This window comes from Eptatretus burgeri, chromosome 9 (genome assembly GCF_056783735.1).
Source record: "Eptatretus burgeri isolate ZD-2024b chromosome 9, Ebu_testis_v1, whole genome shotgun sequence".
Taxonomy (NCBI): domain Eukaryota; kingdom Metazoa; phylum Chordata; class Myxini; order Myxiniformes; family Myxinidae; genus Eptatretus; species Eptatretus burgeri.
Window position 1 is genome coordinate 47,908,947 of NC_140969.1, and position 20,520 is coordinate 47,929,466.

The window sequence follows — 20,520 nt, forward strand, 5'->3', positions numbered from 1 at the left end:
ACCCGTGACTTATTTATAACCTCTGAGTAACGTGCTTGGAAATTATTTGTAAAGCATGTCCTACGCACAAATACGTATGTAGATGAATTTGACGTCTTCAGGACGACCACAGAACTCACTGAACGCGTTTCTAACTTACAGATACCGTATAATGGCGTATTGGCAGCGATTAAGGGAATTGGTATATGAAAAGGGGCTTCGCAGGAGGAACCCGTCTTTTTTTTAGACTTCGTGGTGAGTGAATGTCCATGTCATTCCAAGAGATGGAGGACACGGCAAGGCTGAGACGACAATACCTACCTGCCCTCCAACATCAACATGACCTCATCGAGTTGACACTGCACCAGTTGCATGCCAATAGAGCCGGGAGAAGAAGACGTGAACGGAGAAGGAACTGGGTCAGACCATGGTTCGGGAGGCGACGCCATTACGGCATATATGACCAGCTCATGGTGGAACTCCGGAACGAGGACCATGCATCCTTCATCAACTTCCTGCGAATGCCCCCAGCGATGTTCGACGAGCTGCTAGCCAGAGTGGGTCCAAGGATAACCAAGCAGTACACCTTCTACAGGGATCCGCTTGAGCCTGGCATGAGGCTGGCACTGAGCCTGCTGCTGTTGGTGCCGTGACTGCAGTGCTGTGGAAGCGATTTAACTCGTTCAATGAAAACGATTTCAATTGCCGAGCACCAGCGTCCAAAAACAATAGGCGAGTGACAGCCATTTATTAAAAGTGAAGTTGCAGCCTATGAATAGAAAACCTCACGTAATCGCCGGCGATAAGTGCAGCACGCTATGTATATGTTAGACTATCGTTGGGCATAGGTTGTGGACGCCTAAAACACGCTAATCAAGCGTTGGTATAACTTATCTATAAGTTATCGAAGCGTTGTGTTCATTACTAGTACATTATGCATTTGTCCAAGTCGTTTTGAATACTTTTAAAACTGAAACAAAAAAAAGTTCATCGTGGGAATGAGAAAAAAAAATTAGCCGAAAAGAACATCGAACAATGGTGCAAAGTAGTCTCCTATTCGTGGACGCAACGAGGATCCATCATCATCCACACCCTCCCCATCACGCACTACTACTACTACTACTACTGACACGCTGACCTAATACTACTACTACTGATACTACTGACATTGACATCTACTCAACATGGAGTCTGCAACACTGACGGGTTCCTTTTGTGAAGCCCATTTGTATATACCAATTCCCCTAAATGCTGCAAAATCGCCATTATACGGTAGATGTAAGTTAGAAACACGTTCATTAAGTTCTGTGGCCATCCGGAAGATGTCAATCAAATTCGTCTACTTCCGACAATGTGCGTTTGAGATACATTACACATAGGTTCAAAGCACGCTACTCATAGGTTCAAAGCACGCTACTCATAGGTTCAAAGCATGCTACTCATAGGTTAAAAATTAAGTTTCGGGTCTGCTAAACATTACCTCGATGTGTTTCGACTTATGAGTAACTTACAAGTAACGTGTGGCCGACGTGTGTAAACGATCGCGGAGCGTGCCGAGAACTTATGCCAGCGTATGGGAACTTGTGAGCCATACGTCGAGTACGTCGTAAAATTTTCAGCATGCTTGAAATTTCACGACGTACTTGACGTACCACGGAATATGACAGTGTACTTCATTGTTTTTCAGCGTGCTCCTAACGTATACACAACTTACCCATACGTATTCGACGTGTCCCAGCGTTTTACACACATTTTTCATAGGTCGGCATACGCTGGCTAAATCGTCAACGTGTCACTGCGATGTTGACACTTCCAATTCTCAGGTGATTATGATTTAAATCTGCGTGTGGCAGGTTTTTAACAGAGAACGCCACGAGTTCGTCGGCGATACGTGCAGCGCGCTATGACTAAGTTAAACTATCGTTGGGCATAGGTTGTGAATGCCGACAACAGGCTAAACATTCGTTGGTATAAGTTATCTATAACAAAACGAAACGTTCTGTGCCCGTTACTAATACGTTATGCATACGACCAACTCGTTATGAATACGACCAAAACTTAAAAAAAAAAACCTCAAAACTTCAGCGTACGCCAACGTTTTACATACATTTTTATACGTTGCCATTGCTGGCTAAAACGTGAAGGTGTGACAGCACCTTTAAGGCCGAAACTAGTATGTCTTTGCCAACCGAGGATGCAAATCCATAAATTCTGTCTTATGAAGCCAACTTGAAAAAAAATCAAAAAATATTTTTCCCTCCTTCCCTGTTAATGTTATATTTTCATTGACGTTGGTATTTATTTCTAGCAAGACGAGCCCTCACCAAAATGTTTTCTCATCATATCTGCTCTGTTCATTCCATCATTACCCCCGCCACCAAAGGTGAAGGAGGTTATGTTTTCACCCCTTTCTCTCTGTCTGTTTGCTGTTTGTCTTTTTGTTTGTGTACAGAATATCTCAAAGTTGTGGATGGATCCGGATGAAACTTGGTGGACAGGTTGGGTGTGTGACAAGGAAGAATTGATTCAATTTTGGTGAAGATCCGCGGATCTGGATACGAGAATTATTTAATTTTAAAATAATTTTAATTTTAATTTAATTAATTCTTCACCATTGAAAGATAGGACCAAAAACGATATCGTACTGTATAGCACGATATTTCAAAAGTGGAACGGGCCCGATATGTTTTCGTGGATCAGGCATAACGTGGCGGGGGTATGCGCTCTACCGAGTGCCCTTCTAGTTCTCTCTGGGGCAGTTTCCATCTGCCTGGAAGTTCGCCAACATCACTGCAACACAAAAACATGGTGAAAAAACGGATCCTCTTAACTCCAGGTCAATTAGCCTCCTGGAATCTATCATCGCAGTTGACATCAAATCCTTCCTTTTCTCCAATAGACTGATCAACGACATATTGTGAATGCAAGTGAAAGGGGAAACTGGATGTTGTGTCTGAATTATGATTCCCAATATAGAAGTTATTTTTTCTGGTTTATTTTGCTTCTTTTAATTGATATCTTAAATAGGCTTTCTCATTTGTCAATGGGATTGTGAGGTGTGGACTTATTTGGGTTTAAGTTCGTGTGGCAGTACAGCTGTCTGTTATAAGGTTGAAGGACTGTTTTAGCACAGGTTCTAATCATCTGCAAAGTGGGACAGAGGGTCTTATAAGGAGGTGGAGAGTTGGAGTCCAACACATTTATGTATTGGAGTGGTCATTGATGTACATTGGAAACAAACTTGACCCTTCTAACTGCTCTGTGGGACTCCATTCTCGAAGGAGAGGGTGGAGGAGGACGGTACGACAGAGAGAAACATTTTCTTTGTGTTAACATTATGAGATGTTTTTTTCATTTACTGAAAATCAGGGACACTGTGGTTTGAGTGTTCACTCTCAGTCTGGGAGGTGAGCAGTTTGATTCCGACCACGGCCAAATCATATCAAACACTGAAAATGGTGCGTGCTGCTTCCTCGCTTGACGCTCAGCATTTAGAGGATAGAGCTCTGACAAACCCCATGGGCTGGCATCTTTTAGTGGGTGGGGGAAAGTGGAGAGGAGAAAAGATATCTTCTTAATTGCCCCACTGACTGTGGAGTGAAAAACAACGTCACAAGTTGGCATCGTCAGCTCCCAGAGTGCATCGGGAAGTTCCTTCACTTCCCCCAAGGTCACCGGCTGTTTGTCCCAAGTCAAGCCTGCTGTTATCTAATGTCTCTGTCTTGTCTGCATCTATCAGCTCCTCCAGGAGCCTTAGAACCTGTAAAAATTAAAAACGGAAATGGAGAAAGGTCCATCTCACATTATGTTGCGTTGGCTGCATTGTTACGTTTAAATAATCTGTTTAATATTTCTGTTTTCTCTCGAATGGAAATGTTCATTTTGTTTATTTCTCTTCCATCCGCAGAAAGACATCGAGGTGAGCGTTTTCCTCATTTTCTCATTACGTTTAATTTTGTTCATTCATCAGGATTTGTCAATGGCAGTGTTGTGCAACCTTTACTGAAATTGTCTGAGCAAAAACAAGACAGAGACTTCAAGTGAAACGACTGTTCCTTCTCGGTAGCAGTGGCGATGCACCGCAGTCAGAGCCAGTTGAAAGATGCCACCACGATAAGTGGATGCTAAAAGAAGAAAACTTGCACCTAATTTTAAGAGTCATTATTATTGCATCAATATTCCTGATCGAGATAGTACAGCATGGATTTTAAAGATGTTTGAGCGGTGTTACTTTTGTAAAGGTTCAAATTGCCTGTTTGATGATTATTTGATGCTTCTGCAATATTTCTGAGTGGAAACGGGACATTTGTTGAATATTTCAATCGATGTGAGCTACAGACATGCTTACAAACTTCGCACAACAGCTTCCTCCCCCATGGAACAATTAACTAGTATTAACCATAACTAAGTAGCCTGGTGTTGGCTTAGTGGTTAAGGTGGCTGGTGTGGGACCTTAGGGTCCTGAGTTTGAGCCTGCCCACCGTTAAATTAACACCAGGTGGGGTTGATTCAGTCTGTCATCCTTCTGAGGTCAGTGAAATGAGTACCAGTGTATTGGGGTAATAAACGTTCGGAGCAACCTGCGTCGGAGCAGCGACCCGTCCAGCGCTGTTCTCCTTGCTATTGAAACTGCTTCGGCAGCCCTGTGCACCTTTACAGTGCGAAAGGAATGAATGGTATTATATTATTAACCATAACGAAGTAGAATAATAATTCTTACACAAAAGATAATATTTCATATCTCCTGCCTATTAATGTTGATTATCTGTCGAGTATAGATTGTTTATGCCTGGTGTTGGCTTCATGGTTAGGGTGGTGGGCTTGTGATCCGAGGATGCTGAGTTCAAATCTCCCTCGGCTGTTGAATCAATACCAGGTGGGGTTGACTCTATCTGTCATCCTTCTGAGATCAGCAAAAATGAGTGCCAGCATGCTGGTATCCTGTGTTGGAGTGGTGACCCGTCCAGGATTGTGCCCAAGAGCCAAGGAGACTGCTTAGGCAGCACCAACACTCTGCACAGAGTATGGTCCCGATGGATGGATGGATGGATGGATAGATTGTTTGTCTCATCAATCGTTTTTTTTAACTATTGATGCAATGGGCTGGCAGCAATGGTGTCGAGGTATGCACACTTGCCTCTGAGCTGTCTAGTCTAGGTTCAAATCTAGCCCAGCTACAAAATGTCATCCTGTTGTTTCGCAGGCAGGGAGATTCATCCACGTGTGTGCCATCTCTGTGATGGACATTAAACTGGGTGTCGCATCTGCCGGAATTAGTTGGTGGACTTAAAGATCCCACGGCGTCCTTCATGAAGAGTATCCCTGACACCATAAACGAAATACAAATACCTGCCCTGACTTCCTGTGTTGGAGTGGAAACCTGTCCAGGATTGTAAACCGAACCAAAGAAACTGATCCGGTAGAACGGAAAATTTGCATAGAGCTTGTGAAAGAATGAATGAATGAATTGAGGCAACCAAGTCATACTTGTAACTAAATACAAGGCCCTGCCAAAAACTATATTAACATCCTTTGATGTGATAAAATTATTTATTTTACCCAATGTGTATTGCAAGGATTTATTAGTTCTGTTTATTTTATGATACCCGTACGTTTAGAACATGCGGTTCACGTTTCTCGGCCCTTTTAACATGTGTCCAGTGTTATTAGATGTTCAGATTTTGGCCAAAATGTAAGACTTGTTGCACGATTTATTTTGCTGCCGTTTGCTTTTATGCACAATATCAATGTGCTTTTTCATTAGCCAGGTGTCCACACGACACGGAAGCGACCTGGAAGGCTGTCAACAATAACCTATAACCTCGGAACCAAACTTCACGCGTGTTCTTAGCTGATGAGACATGCAGGATAAAACAGCTGCAATCGTATGATCTCTCCAACCTCAAGCTGGGTTATCGACTGAAGCATGATGGGCAACTTCATGCCTCATATTGCATCATTTTTATGCATGTTTACATGAATCCACATCAGCATGACAGTGACAGATCGATGCTGGTGCGTTTTTCACCAATGATAGCAGCTCTTGTTATGGAGTTGTACAGTACCGGGATGAGTTCACTGGGTTCGGTTTGGTCTGGCATGTTCACATCACGTGACCATCATGATGCGACCCAGCAAGATGGCCTTTCTGATTTGTCTGCATAATATGACGGTGTTTCCCATCCAAAAGTGACAAAATAATGTAGATCAAGAGGTCACAAGAGCAATTAGACATTTGTTTTTGTTTTTTTTCATTCATATGATAATCAAACGACAAGATATCCATGATCATATAATCTAGGGGTTGTACTGATCGACATGATAAAGGTCCGAGTAATTTGACGCCGATTGTTGCTGCCCATACTGGGTGGGCAGCACCCTACTTCTTTATTTTTTTTAAATCTCCCCTGGCATCAACTTTGAGAAGCCTGTTGGTTGATCCATGCCATAGTCTATCAGAGAACTGGATGCAACTCACTCCCAGCATCCTGCTTCGGAAGACGTATTCCAGTTGTCTGCATCGAGGGCATGGCACAGGAGCAGTGATTCTCGATGTTTGTGGCCTCTTGGTGAGAGTAACAGGATAATTTTTCTACCACTACCGACTGCAATATAAAAATAGTCTACATAATTAAAGCTGGAGAAATTGTTCTTCGATGTATTATAATCCGAGGTATACTCTCGCTCACATCATCAGGTAATCTTCAAATTCATGCAGTATTCCAAATAGGGTATGTAATGGTTCTGCACTGAGGACGACAATTTAAACACATTGAAGAGGTAATAAGGATCTGTAGATAAAGGTGCTGGCACATTTTACTTTGCTGTGGTTGCATTTGGTTCTTCAGGTGGAATAATGAGATATTGGTAGTGAAGCACCTTTAAATTATCAAACTACATATCATAGTCACCGACCGAGTTAGTCTGAGCAGTTGTTCCGCTCCATCCTCGGTCGTGCACATGAATGAACAAATCTCAACATTGTTTTCAATATAAGTTCCATTATCACACCTCAGCTGACCTCGAACCCAAATTTTCCACCACAGTGCCCAGATTCCATGGAAGAGTTCCCCTGGCTTTTTCCAGCTGTGGAGGGTGTGGAGGTTGGGCCTGAGGAAGAGCGCGAGTTTTACTATACGGAGTTCGACAATGAAAACAATGGGGATATTCAGGGTGCTGTTGACGTAGATCCATCTTGTAGTTGTACACCTGGGGATGCTGGTTTTCCTGGACGTCCAGGCCAGGTGGTGAGTTTGGGAAAGTGATTATGAAAAAAATAACTTCCTCCATTTTCAACGTTGCCTTCATATTATTGTTAATTTTCTTTCACCTTGCAAAGCTTTAGTTATTTCGTAATTTTAAACTTGACTGCCTTTGCTTAACATTGTCTTTTTGCTGCAGGGACAAAAGGGTGAGGGAGGAGAAGATGGAGGTGAAGGAAGAGAAGGCCAAATGGTAACGTGAAGCATGTATTATTACAATAAGACCCAAAAGCTTTATCAAAAGCCTTTTGTTTGTTTGTTTTTTATTCATAGTCGAGGTTCTTGGAAGAGCTACAACACTGAACGAATCAGGACATAACAAGATGCAAAAAGATCAATCGAGATGCATACAAAAGGAAGAGTAGAGATAGCAAAGAATATTTTATAAACTGTCATCCTATCTTCCCTATCTATAACAGTAGAGATAGGGAGGAATATTTTATAAACTGTCATCCTATCTACCCTAACTATAACAGTTGAGATAGGGGAGAATATTTGATAAACTATCATCCTATCTACCCTATCTATAACAGTAGAGATAGCGGAGATTATTTTATAAACTATCATCCTATCTACCCTATCTATAACAGTAGAGATAGGGGGAGAATATTTTATAAACAGTCATCCTATCTACCCTATCTATAACAGAAGAGATAGTGGAGAATATTTTATAAACTATCATCCAATCTGCCCTATCTATAAAGGCCCTGTCACACCTTGACAATTTAGCCAGCGTATGCCGACTTATGAAAAATTTGTCTAAAATGCTGGCACACGTCGAATACGTTATGGGGAGGTTTGGTATACGTTAAGAACACACTGAAAAACACTGCCGTATGTCGTAGTACGCTGGCTTTCATTGTTGTACTTTGCGGTTGTCCTCAAATTTTAGCATGCTTGAAATTTTACGACGTATGCCAGCGTATGACTCACACGTTCCGCTACGCTGGCCATAAGTTGTAGGCATGTTATGCGATCGTTGACACATGTCGACACACGTTACTTGTAAGTTACTCATAAGTCGAAACACGTCGAGGTAATGGTTAGCGAACCCGAAACTTATTTATAACCAATGAGTAACGTGTTGTAGGCACGTTACATGATCGTTGCACACATGTCGAGGCACGTTATGCGATCGTTGACACACATCGAGGCACGTGACTTGTAAGTTACTCAGAAGTCGAAACACATCGAGGTAATGCTAAGCGTACCCAAAACTTATTTCTAACCTATGAGTAACGTGCTTTGAACCTATGTGTAACGGACCTCCAACGCATATTGATGTATGTAGACGTATTTTATTGATGTCTTCCGGACGACCACAGAACTTACTGAATGTGTTTCTAATTTACAGCTACCATATAATGGCATATTGGCAGCGTTTAAAAAACAACAACAATAACTTCCGATATTTCGTCACGTGCCGTTACGTCACGTCCGATTGCCTCTTCAGTTTGCTCATGTCTTATTCTTAGTTCCTCCTCTGTGAATATTTTCTGTTTGAGGATATTGTCACGTCGACGTCAAAACTTAAAAGCAAATGTCCGAATATATTTTAAAATTCGTAATAGACGAAAAAAAAAATACAACAAAAAAAAAAAACCAACAACTTCAGATATTTCGTCACATGCCTTCATTGAGCTAAGGAGAAAAAAAGAAAATGTTCCTTGGCGGAGAAAATAAGTTTTGGGTATGCTAAACATTACCTCGATTTGTTTCGACTTATGAGTAACTTACAAGGAACTTGTGTCGACGGGTGTCAACGATCGCATAACGTGCCTACAACTTATTCCCAGCGTAGCGGAACGTGTGAGCCATACGGCGAGTACGTCGTAAAATTTTCAGCATGCTTGAAATTTCACGACGTACGAGACGTACCACGAAATATGACAGCATACTTCATGTTTTTTCAGTGTGCTCTTAACCTATACACAACTTACCCATAACGTATTCGACGTGTGCCAGCTTGGTTCGGCAAATTTTTCATAGGTCGGCATACGCTGGCTAACTCGTCAAGGTGTGACTGCGTGGTTGACACTTCCAATTCTGAGGCAGTTTTGATTTAAATCGGCGTGCGGCAGGTTTTTAACAGGCTACGCCACAAGTTCGTCGGCGATACGTGCTGCGCGCTATGCCTAAGTTAAACTATCATTGGGCATAGGTTGTGAATACCGAAAAAAGGCTAAGCATTCGTTGGTATAAGTTATCTATAAGACAATGAAACGTTCTGTGCCCGTTACTAATATGTTATGCATACGACCAACACGTTATGAATACGACCAAAACTTTTTTAAAAACGTCAAAATTTCAGCGTACGCCAACGTTTTACACACATTTTTATACGTTGCCATTGCTGGCCAAATCGTCAAGGTGTGACAGCGCCTTAACAGTAGAGATAGTGGCGAATATTTTATAAACTGTAATCATATCTAACCTATCGATAACAGTGCAGAGAGGGGAGAATATTTTATAAACTGTCATCCTATCGACCCTATCTATAACTGTAGAGATAGTGGAGAATATTTTATAAACTGTAATCCTATCTAACCTATCTATAACAGTGGAGAGAGGGGAGAATATTTTATAAACTATCATCCTATCGACCCTATCTATAACTGTAGAGATAGTGGAGAATACTTTATAAACTATCATCCTATCTGCCCTATCGACAACAGAAGAGAAAGGGGAGAATATTTCATAAAATGTCATCCTATCTAACCTATCTATAACAGTAGAGATAGGGGAGAATATTTTATAAACTGTCATCCGATCTAACCTATCTATAAAAGTAGAGATAGTGGAGAATATTTTATAAACTGTCATCCTATCTAACCGAACTATATAAGTAGAGATTGTGCAGAATATTTTATAAACTGTCATACTATCGACCCTATCTATAACTGTAGAGATAGTGGAGAATACTTTATAAACTATCATCCTATCTGCCCTATCTATAACAGTAGAGATAGGGGAGAATATTTCATAAAGTGTCATCCTATCTATAACAGTAGAGATAGGGGAGAATATTTTATAAACTGTCATCCGATCTAACCTATCTATAAAAGTAGAGATAGTGGAGAATATTTTATAAACTGTCATCCTATCTACCCTATCTATAACTGTAGAGATAGTGGTGAATATTTAATAAACTATCATCTTTCTGCCCTATCTATAACAGTTGAGATAGGGGAGAATATTTTATAAATTGTCATCCTCTCTACCCTAACTATAACAGTTGAGATAGTGGAGAATATTTTATAAACTGTCATCCTATCTACCCTATCTATAACTGTAGAGATAGTGGTGAATATTTAATAAACTATCATCTTTCTGCCCTATCTATAACAGTTGAGATAGGGGAGAATATTTTATAAACTGTCATCCTCTCTACCCTAACTATAACAGTTGAGATAGGGGAGAATATTTTATAAACTGTCATCCTATCTACCCTATCTATAACAGTTGAGATAGCGGAGAATATTTTATAAACTGTCATCCTATCTACCCTATCTATAACTGTAGAGATAGTGGTGAATATTTAATAAACTATCATCTTTCTGCCCTATCTATAACAGTTGAGATAGGGGAGAATATTTTATAAACTGTCATCCTATCTACCCTATCTATAACAGTTGAGAGAGGGGAGAATATTTTATAAACCGTCATCCTATCTTCCCTATCTATAACAGTAGAGATAGGGGAGAATATTTCATAAAGTGTCATCCTATCTATAACAGTAGAGATAGGGGAGAATATTTTATAAACTGTCATCCTATCTTCCCTGTCTATAACAGTAGAGATAGGGGAGAATATTTTATAAACTGTCATCCTATCTACCCTAACTATAACAGTAGAGAGAGCGGAGAATATTTTATAAACTGTCATCCTCTCTACCCTAACTATAACAGTTGAGAGAGGGGAGAATATTTTATAAACCGTCATCCTATCTTCCCTATCTATAACAGTAGAGATAGGGGAGAATATTTCATAAAGTGTCATCCTATCTATAACAGTAGAGATAGGGGAGAATATTTTATAAACCGTCATCCTATCTTCCCTATCTATAACAGTAGAGATAGGGGAGAATATTTTATAAACTGTCATCCTATCTACCCTAACTATAACAGTAGAGAGAGCGGAGAATATTTTATAAACTGTCATCCTCTCTACCCTAACTATAACAGTAGAGATAGGGGAGAATATTTTATAAACTGTCATCCTATCTACCCTATCTATAACAGTTGAGATAACGGAGAATATTTTATAAACTGTCATCCTATCTACCCTATCTATAAGAGTGGAGAGAGGGGAGAATATTTTGTAAACTGTCATCCTATCTGCGCTATGTATAACAGTAGAGATTGTGGAGAATATTTTATAAACTGTCATCCTATCTGCCCTATCGATAACAGTAGAGATATTGGAGAATATTTTATAAACTGTCATCCTATCTACCCTTTCTATAACAGTCGAGATAATGGAGAATACTTTATAAACTGTCATCCTATCTAACCTATCTATAACAGTTGAGATAGGGGAGAATATTTTATAAACTGTCATCCCATCTACCCTACCTATAACAGCAGAGATCGTCGAGAATATTTTATAAACTGTCATTCTATCTACCCTATCTATAGCAGTCGAGATCGTGGAGAATATTTTATAAACTATCATCCTATCTGCCCTATCTGTAACAGTAGAGATAGGGGAGAATATTTTATAAACTGTCATCCTATCTACCCTATCTATAACAGTAGAGATAGCGGAGAATATTTTATAAACAGTCATCCTATCTGCCCTATCTATAACAGTAGAGATTGTGGAGAATATTTTATAAACAGTCATCCTATCTGCCCCATCTATAACAGCAGAGATTGTGGAGAATATTTGATAAACTGTCATCCTATCTCCCCTATCTATAACAGTAGAGATTGTGGAGAATATTTGATAAACTGTCATTCTATCTGCCCTATCTATAACAGTGGAGACAGTGGAGAATATTTTATGAACAGTCATCCTATCTACCCTATCTATAACAGTAGAGATTGTGGAGAATATTTTATAAACTGTCATCCTTGCTAGCCTTTCTATAACAGTGGAGAGAGGGGAGAATATTTTATAAACTATCATCCTATCTGCCCTATCTATAATAGTAGAGATAGTGGAGAATATTTTATAAACAGTCATCCTATCTGCCCTATCTATAACAGTAGAGACAGTGGAGAATATTTTATAAACAGTCATCCTATCTGCCCTATCTCTAACAGTAGAGATTGTGGAGAATATTTTATAAACTGTCATCCTTGCTCCCCTTTCTATAACAGTGGAGAGAGGGGAGAATATTTTGTAAACTGTCATCCTATCTACCCTATCTATAACAGTCGAGATTGTGGAGAATATTTTATAAACTGTCATTTTATCCACCCTATCTATAATAGTTGAGATAGTGGAGAATATTTTATAAACAGTCATCCTATCTGCACTATCTATAACAGTCGAGATTGTGGAGAATATTTTATAAACTATCATCCTATCTACCCTATCTATAACAGTAGAGATAGTGGAGAATATTTTATAAACTATCATCCTATCTTCCCTATCTATAACAGTAGAGATAGCGGAGAATATTTTATAAACTATCATGCTATCTACCCTATCTATAACAGTGGAGATAGCAGAGAATATTTTATAAACTGTCATCCTATTTACCCTATCTGTAACAGTTGAGATAAGGGAGAATATTTTATATACTGTCATCCTTTCTACCCAATCTATAACAGCAGAGATAGGGGAGATAGGATGACAGTTTATAGTTGTCCTGAGATTTGAACTCAGACTAGATAGTTCGGAGGGGAGTGTGCATCCCTCTCGCTCTCGGGTTTCCTGCCAACCACTCACCAGAACTAGGATCATGTCGCATAACAAGGTCTCAATAAAGAATCAGTATTATTTTACATCCCTTTTCTAATTAAAAGGAAACTCGGGGGTGGGGTTGGGGGAGATTTGAGTAACTATTTCTTTTTTATAAGCATTCCCAAACCATTGCATTCACTACCATTGCTACTGCGGGGGTTTACTTTGACTACCTGTCTGCTCAGGTGAAGCATTTGTCACCTCATGAGCTGAATATGCTGCTATCTGAATGGGTTTCTGGCTGTCGAGGGAAGTCCTAATCCTAATAGTCTCACAATGGTTCATAAGGTTCCAAGTTTGAGGATGCAGGAGAGGTCTCACCGAGTTTATCACTGGCCTTTCATGTTGAGTTCTCTTTTGTTTTCGTCATGGTCAACATCTCTTTTACATGCGAGTTCAGGCTGGAGATTCCATTGGAGGGTATTAAAAACATTCTGTTCATGATTGCTGTGATTATACAATTGTCTTCTTTCCTAGGCAGTTCAAGGACACCCTGGAATGACTGGTAAAACAGGAGAGGTCGGCGCAAAGGCAAGTTTGTTTTTCCAGAAATTCTGCTCCTTCTAAAGACTTCATTAAACATAAAGATCAATGCCAATGTTGTGGAATGGATGGTTTCTATAGTTTCTGAAAATATCTGCTCTTGCTACGAGAAGCAGGTATATATGGCGTGATGTCAACTATAATTATAGGTGATTGCTATTGATACATTTTTCAATGAACATGCCATTTACCAGAATTGTTTAGTTCATCTGATAATATTTCAGCATTTAGACACATGCAGGCTCATGTATATCCACTGCACAGTTGCACTTATATGAGGTGAAGGTCTGTGGGATACTGACACACATTATGTGCTTGTGCAGGGTGAGATTGGCGACCCAGGCGAAAATGGCAATCGTGGCCTCCCAGGTCCCCGGGTAAGGTCAGACAGGTCAGAGTGCGGTTTGAACATCACATTGAGGAAATTTCATTCTGTGGATGCGTATTTGTGTTCTCACTGAAGGATCACTGATGGCTTTTGATCCGTGGGGTTACATTGTGATAAACTGCTGGCCCATTACATTCACATCATCTTTTACACTCAGGTGACATTATAATTACAAGACAAGAATGTACAAGGAAGTTTAACGCATGAGACCATTTGGCCAAGCATATATCTGTGGTACATCAACAAGTACACTTTAATCCATTGTCCGAGTTTATCGAATCAGTATGATGCCTGAAGAGAATACCATTTTACCTTTGCCTTCACTGCCCCTTAAGACTCGTAATGAATAATTTATGGTGATGTAAGATGGTGCTGAGCTCAGTGTGTGTGCACATCACAGTTTTCCAACTAGAGCTGCACTTGGTAAAGTGCATACCTCCGCTCGGCCAAACAGTTTACGTTTTGTATCCCACTGAAAGGCCGGATCTGCATTCCGACCTGAACCAAAATCTAATCGGCTTGTTCTTGTCACCTACCCAACTCATCCACCTAGTTTTGTCATCCGTCCATAACTTTTTGAGATATCATGCTGTATGTCGTTTTTGGTCCTTTCTCTCAATGGTGCAGAATCACTTAAAAAAATTAAAAAAATTCTATGATCTGGATCTAGATTTTCACGAAAATCGAATCAATTCGTTGATGTCACACACCCAACCGGTGCACCAAGTCTTTTTGAGATATCCTGCTCACAGACAAAGAAACAAACAGACAAGCAGACAGAGGTGAAAACATAACCTCCGTCCACCTTCGGTAGTTGAGGTAATAAGTGAATGATGGCATGTGCTGTTGATGTCCCATCAAAAACAATGGATGTTCCAGGATTTCATGGCCATGTCCCAGCGAGACATGAAAATATTAAGGAAGCTTCACCTCTTGCTACCAAGCTGCACACATGTCATGGACAACACCTGTCTTAAGGGCCCATCATCTTGATTTATTTTTGTTATAAACTGTCATCTCTAATATACAAGCAGGTTTTATTGCTATGCTGAAATGAAATTTTTAAGACCATCAACCAAGAAGGAACTTTGAGAATTTTTTTGTTATTAAAAAGGTTGAGGAAAATAGTTATTTTGAGAAATATAAAGACAGTGCTCCTCAAGTGAGTGTTACCTTTAATGTCAGCTTGATACTTGACCAGGCCCTTGGCAGTTCTTTGCATTATTGTCTTGCCCAGTTCACAAACCCCTTGTATTATGGATAAGAATAACTCTCAATTGCAGTTCCTCATGTATGTTTTGATATCGTCTGCTTTCAATCCTTCCCTTAGCTTGTACAAACTTCTTTTTGTTACCAGTTTTATGCTTCTCCAGAATTGTATATTTTACCATTCTTGTCTCTAACTCAAGAAGATAGAACGACTGGTATCTTTGTTTAGAGCTGGTTTTTATGTACAACATAAGAAGATGAGCATGACTTAGAACAACTGCAAGAGAAGTAAAAATATCCAAAGCTGTTCCATGAGAGATGTCTTAGGTTTTTTTTCTCAACTTATATTATCCCCGCTTTTGCAGGGAGAGATTGGAACTCCAGGACCCTCAGGAAAGGAGGGGTTTTCAGGACTTAAGGTAAGGCTTTCCACGATCTCACTCGAATTTAAGAGACTAGTGCATGCCCGTAGGTTCGTGCCAGTATGTGCAGCTTCGTTCCTTCGCTCTCGTAAATGACGACTGGATTGGGGCATTGTTTCAATGAGATCGGACCAGTCGTATCATAAATGGCCATAACTTGGGAAACACCTGGGAAACATACTCAGTAGGGTGGTCCTTACTGGTACAGCGAAACCAAAAAGAGGACTTTCTCAAGGTGCTTTTTCCTAAAATGGTTCGTATTAACAAGAAAAGTATTGGTACCAAATATGGTTCATGTACGGCTTTATTAACCACTGTCACACAGCGTGTGAAAAATAGTGTTCCAGTCTCTGAATCCATGAATAATAGCATTGTGGCTGTTCGACAGTTAAATGCAAAATGAAACAAGAATCCTTCCTGTTGAGTTGCTGCACTCCTAAAAATATTGCTTCTGCAGTGAAGAGGTTTATATACTGAAACGCAAAAGAAACTTACCACCTTTTAAACCTTCAAATATCAACAATAACACTGTGTGTAGTAAATGTGTGAACTTATATGTGGACAATAGTGTCCTCACTGTCAGACAAAACGGTCACAGATGGTCACTTGAACCTTCAATGGTCACTTCATAGCACAGCTGTTGAACAGCTGTTTTGACTGTCAGTGATTAGCCAAGGGGTATGGGATGATTTTAATGAGCTGCACGTGATGTCTTGATATTGGCTTTAAAAAGGCCAGTGCAAAATGGGCATTTCAATCAACATGCCACGATTGTCAAGGGATCAACGGCAGTGTGCCTTGGGCAAACTGCAAGGCGGATTGAGCTACCGTGAGGTGGCACGTCGCCTTGGCTCTTCACACCAGACGATATCGGCCCTGGTGGACAGAGACGCCCTCCACAACTCTGCAGATGACAGACCTCGATCAGGGAGGCCAAGAGTCACCACTGCAAGGCAGGACAGGCAGATGGTCCTAAGTTAGATGGCTTCAGACATTGAGGACTGAGTGGGACAGAATCCAGCAGCAATCCATCCAAAGACTGGTAGGCAGTATGCGCCGACGATGCACTGCCTGTATCCAAAACAATGGTGGCCACACACGGTATTGAAAGGGGACTGACATTGCACCCTGTGTTGTTCTGTACTGTAGAACAAACTTATGAGATGGTGTATGTTGGTCAAAAACTTGACATGTCATCAATAAAATGGAAATATTTGAATTAGCAATTGATGGTATGTTTTATTTTGAACTGTTACAATTTTATTACATTTCAAACAAGTGGTAAGTTTCTTTTGCGTTTCAGAATATTAACCTCAAAAAGATCACCAAGCTGAGATATAAACCCACAATTCTGTACAGTTCAGTCACAGTTTGACGTCATGGCACAAAACAACAGGGGTCGTGTGACAGTGGTAAAATCTGTCGAAATCAAATGAAACTTCACTCAATTTTTTTTCTTCCCAAGTGGAACCAAAAAATAAAAAAGCACATTTGAAAAGTTGAAGTTTGTATTTTAGGACCACCCTAATACTCAGGTCCCCAGCGTCAAGTGTGATGTCATATCAAAAGAAGAATTGACACCCCCTCTCTCTCGCCCCCCCTCTCTCACCCCCTCTCTCTCCCCCTCTCTTGCCCCCCTCTCTCCCCCTAGTCTCACCCCTCTTCTCTCCCCCTCCTCTCTTGCCCCTCTCTCTCGCCCCCACGATCACCACCCTCTCCCACCCCCTCCTCTCTCCACCTATCTTGAATTGTGACGCCTCCTCTCTCTCACCCCTCTCTCACCCCCTCTCTTGCCCCCTCTCTCCCCCTCTCTCCCCTCTCCCCTCCCCCCTCTCTTGCCCCCCTCTCTCCCCCTAGTCTCACCCCTCCTCTCTCCCCCTCTCTCTTCCCTCTCTCTCGCCCCAACCATCACCTCCCCTCTCCCGTCCCCCTCTCTCTCGCCCCCACTATCACCCGCTCTCCCACCCCCTCTCTCGCCCCTCCTCTCTCCCCCTCTTTTGAATTGTGACGCCCCCTCTCTCTCACCCCCTCTCTCCCTCCTCTCTTGAATTGTGACACCCCCTCTCTCACCCCCTCTCACGCCCCCTTTCTTGCCCCCCCTCTCTCCCCCTCCTGTCTCACTTCTCTCTCTGTAAATGTATTCACAAATGTCTACAAGCACAACAATTAATTCAAACCTTGGGAAAAAAACAGCTTTCAAACCCTTGGGAAACACTTGGGAAACACCTGAAACGGATGAAGCACGATATCAAACCTTGAAAAGGCACATACTTAGGTCCCCAGCGTCGATTGTGACATCATACCAAACGAAGAAGAAGAAGAATTGTGACGTCAATCGTGCAAAAAAAACCACACAAACAAAATAATAAATAAACATTAATTGTGACGTCATTTGTGACGTCATAGCACCGTGTCCTGTCATTGGTTGACAGACGTTATTGGTCATTATTGGTTGACAGACAATATATAGGTCGTTATTGGTTGACAGATATTGGTCATTGTATCACGTTATTCTTTTTATTACTGCCAATTATTGTGCTATTATTATTATTATTAATATGCTGTTATCATTATTCTGAGATATATTTTGTAATGTCCGGAGGGCAGTAGGACTCGGATAGTCGTGAGGGTTGTTGAACTCTGTTTATTGCCCGTCCGAATGCACACTACTGCAGACTACAAACACGCCTCAAGCGGCGCAAACACCTATAAGCCTTGCAGACACGTGACCACCAACACCACACCTCCACGCCCCCACAACGCTCCCCGCATTGTGCCCTGCCCACGTACGCCACTACACCACATCTTTGGCAAAAAATGGCATGATGAGGTGGAACGACACTTCAGCTGCGATATATACACCTTTCCAACACTAAAAAAAAAGCAATAAAATAGCGTAACTTGGGAACCGCTCGTCCGATTAATATCAAATCTTGAAAACGCACATCCGCTGGTCCCCGGCAATATTCCTGGCAAGTTTCAATCAGATCGGACCCGCGGTCGTCGAGAAACGGCTGTCGCAGACAGACACACACACAGATTGCTGGAATTATAGATAGATGCTGTTATCATTATTCTGAGATATCTTTGGGAAAAAATGGCATGATATGGTGGAACGACACTTCAGCTGCGATATATATATATATATATATATATATATATATATATATATATATATATATATATATATATATATATATATATATATATATATATATATATATATATATATATATATATATATATATATATATACCTTTCCAACACTGAAAAAAGCAATACGCCCGCTCCTTTCTCTGTAAATGTATTCACAAATGTCTACCAAGCACAACAATGAATTCAAACCTTGGGAAAAAACAGCTTTCACACCCTTGGGAAACAGCTGTTTCCCTTGGGAAAATTCAAACCTTGGGATTAATTAATAATTTGAACAATTAATTCAAACCTTGGAAAAAAACAGCTTTCAAACCTTGGGAAACACTTGGGAAACAGCTGAAACGGATGAAGCACGATATCAAACATTGAAAAGACACATACTTCGGTCCCCAGCGTCGATTGTGACGTCATACCAAACGAAGAAGAAGAAGAATTGTGACGTCACTCCTGCAAGAAAACACACAAACAAAAAAATTAATAAACAATTGTGACGTCATTTGCGACGTCATAGCATGGTGTCCTGTCATTGGTTGACAGATGTTATTGGTCATTATTGGTTGACAGACAATATATAGGTCATTATTGGTTGACAGACATTGGTCATCGTATCACGTTATTCTTTTTATTACTGCCAATTATTGTGCTATTATTATTATTATGCTGTTATCATTATTCTGAGATATCTTTGGCAAAAAATGGCATGATAATGTGGAACGACACTTCAGCTGCGATATATACACCTTTCCAACACTAAAAAAAAAGCAACAAAATGGCCGTAACTTGGGAACCGCTCGTCCGATTAATATCAAACCTTGAAAAGGCACATCCGTGGGTCCCCGGCAATATTCCTGGCAAGTTTCAATCAGATCGGACCGGCTGTCGCAGACACACACACACACACACACTCACAGGGATTGCTGCAATTATAGATAGATGCTGTTATCATTATTCTGAGATATCTTTGGGAAAAAATGGCATGATAACGTGGAACGACACTTCAGCTGCGTTATATATACACCTTTCCAACACTGAAAAAAGCAATACGCCCACCCGTCTCTCACCCCTCTCTCTGTAAATGTTTTCACAAATGTCGACCAAGCACAACAATTAATTCAAACTTGGGAAAAAACAGCTTTCACACCCTTGGGAAACAGCTGTTTCCCTTGGGAAAATTCAAACCTTGGGATTAATTAATAATATGAACAATTAATTCAAACCTTGAGAAAAAACAGTTTTCAAACCTTGAGAAACACTTGGGAAACAGCTGAAATGGATGAGGAACGATATCAAACCTTGAAAAGGCACATACTCAGGTCCCCAGCATCGATTGTGACGTCATACCAAACGAAGAAGAAGAAGAAGAATTGTGACGTCAATCGTGCAAAAAAAAACACACGAACAAAAAAATAAACTAATTGTGATGTCATTTGTGATGTCATAGCACCGTGTCCTGTCATTGGTTGACAGACGTTATTGGTCATTATTGGTTGACAGACAATATATAGGTCGTTATTGGTTGAGAGACATTGGTCATCTTATCACGTTATTCTTTTTATTACTGCCAATTATTGCGCTATTATTATTATTATTATGAATATGCTGTTATCATTATTCTGAGAGATCTTTGGGGAAAAATGGCATGATAAGG

The 20,520-nt window shown here is 40.6% G+C and overlaps 1 protein-coding gene across 1 annotated transcript in view; it reads left to right on the forward strand.

The window, feature by feature from the left end:
* Positions 1–20,520, forward strand: part of LOC147020086 (uncharacterized) — a 102,129-nt gene that overhangs the window by 26,448 nt on the left and 55,161 nt on the right. The window contains exons 8-14 of the mRNA XM_085893776.1: positions 5,971–6,071; positions 6,431–6,548; positions 6,996–7,226; positions 7,381–7,434; positions 13,632–13,685; positions 14,021–14,074; positions 15,660–15,713. Of these exons, the coding sequence (XP_085749902.1) occupies positions 5,971–6,071; positions 6,431–6,548; positions 6,996–7,226; positions 7,381–7,434; positions 13,632–13,685; positions 14,021–14,074; positions 15,660–15,713 (666 nt within the window). The remainder of the gene's footprint in view (positions 1–5,970; positions 6,072–6,430; positions 6,549–6,995; positions 7,227–7,380; positions 7,435–13,631; positions 13,686–14,020; positions 14,075–15,659; positions 15,714–20,520) is intronic.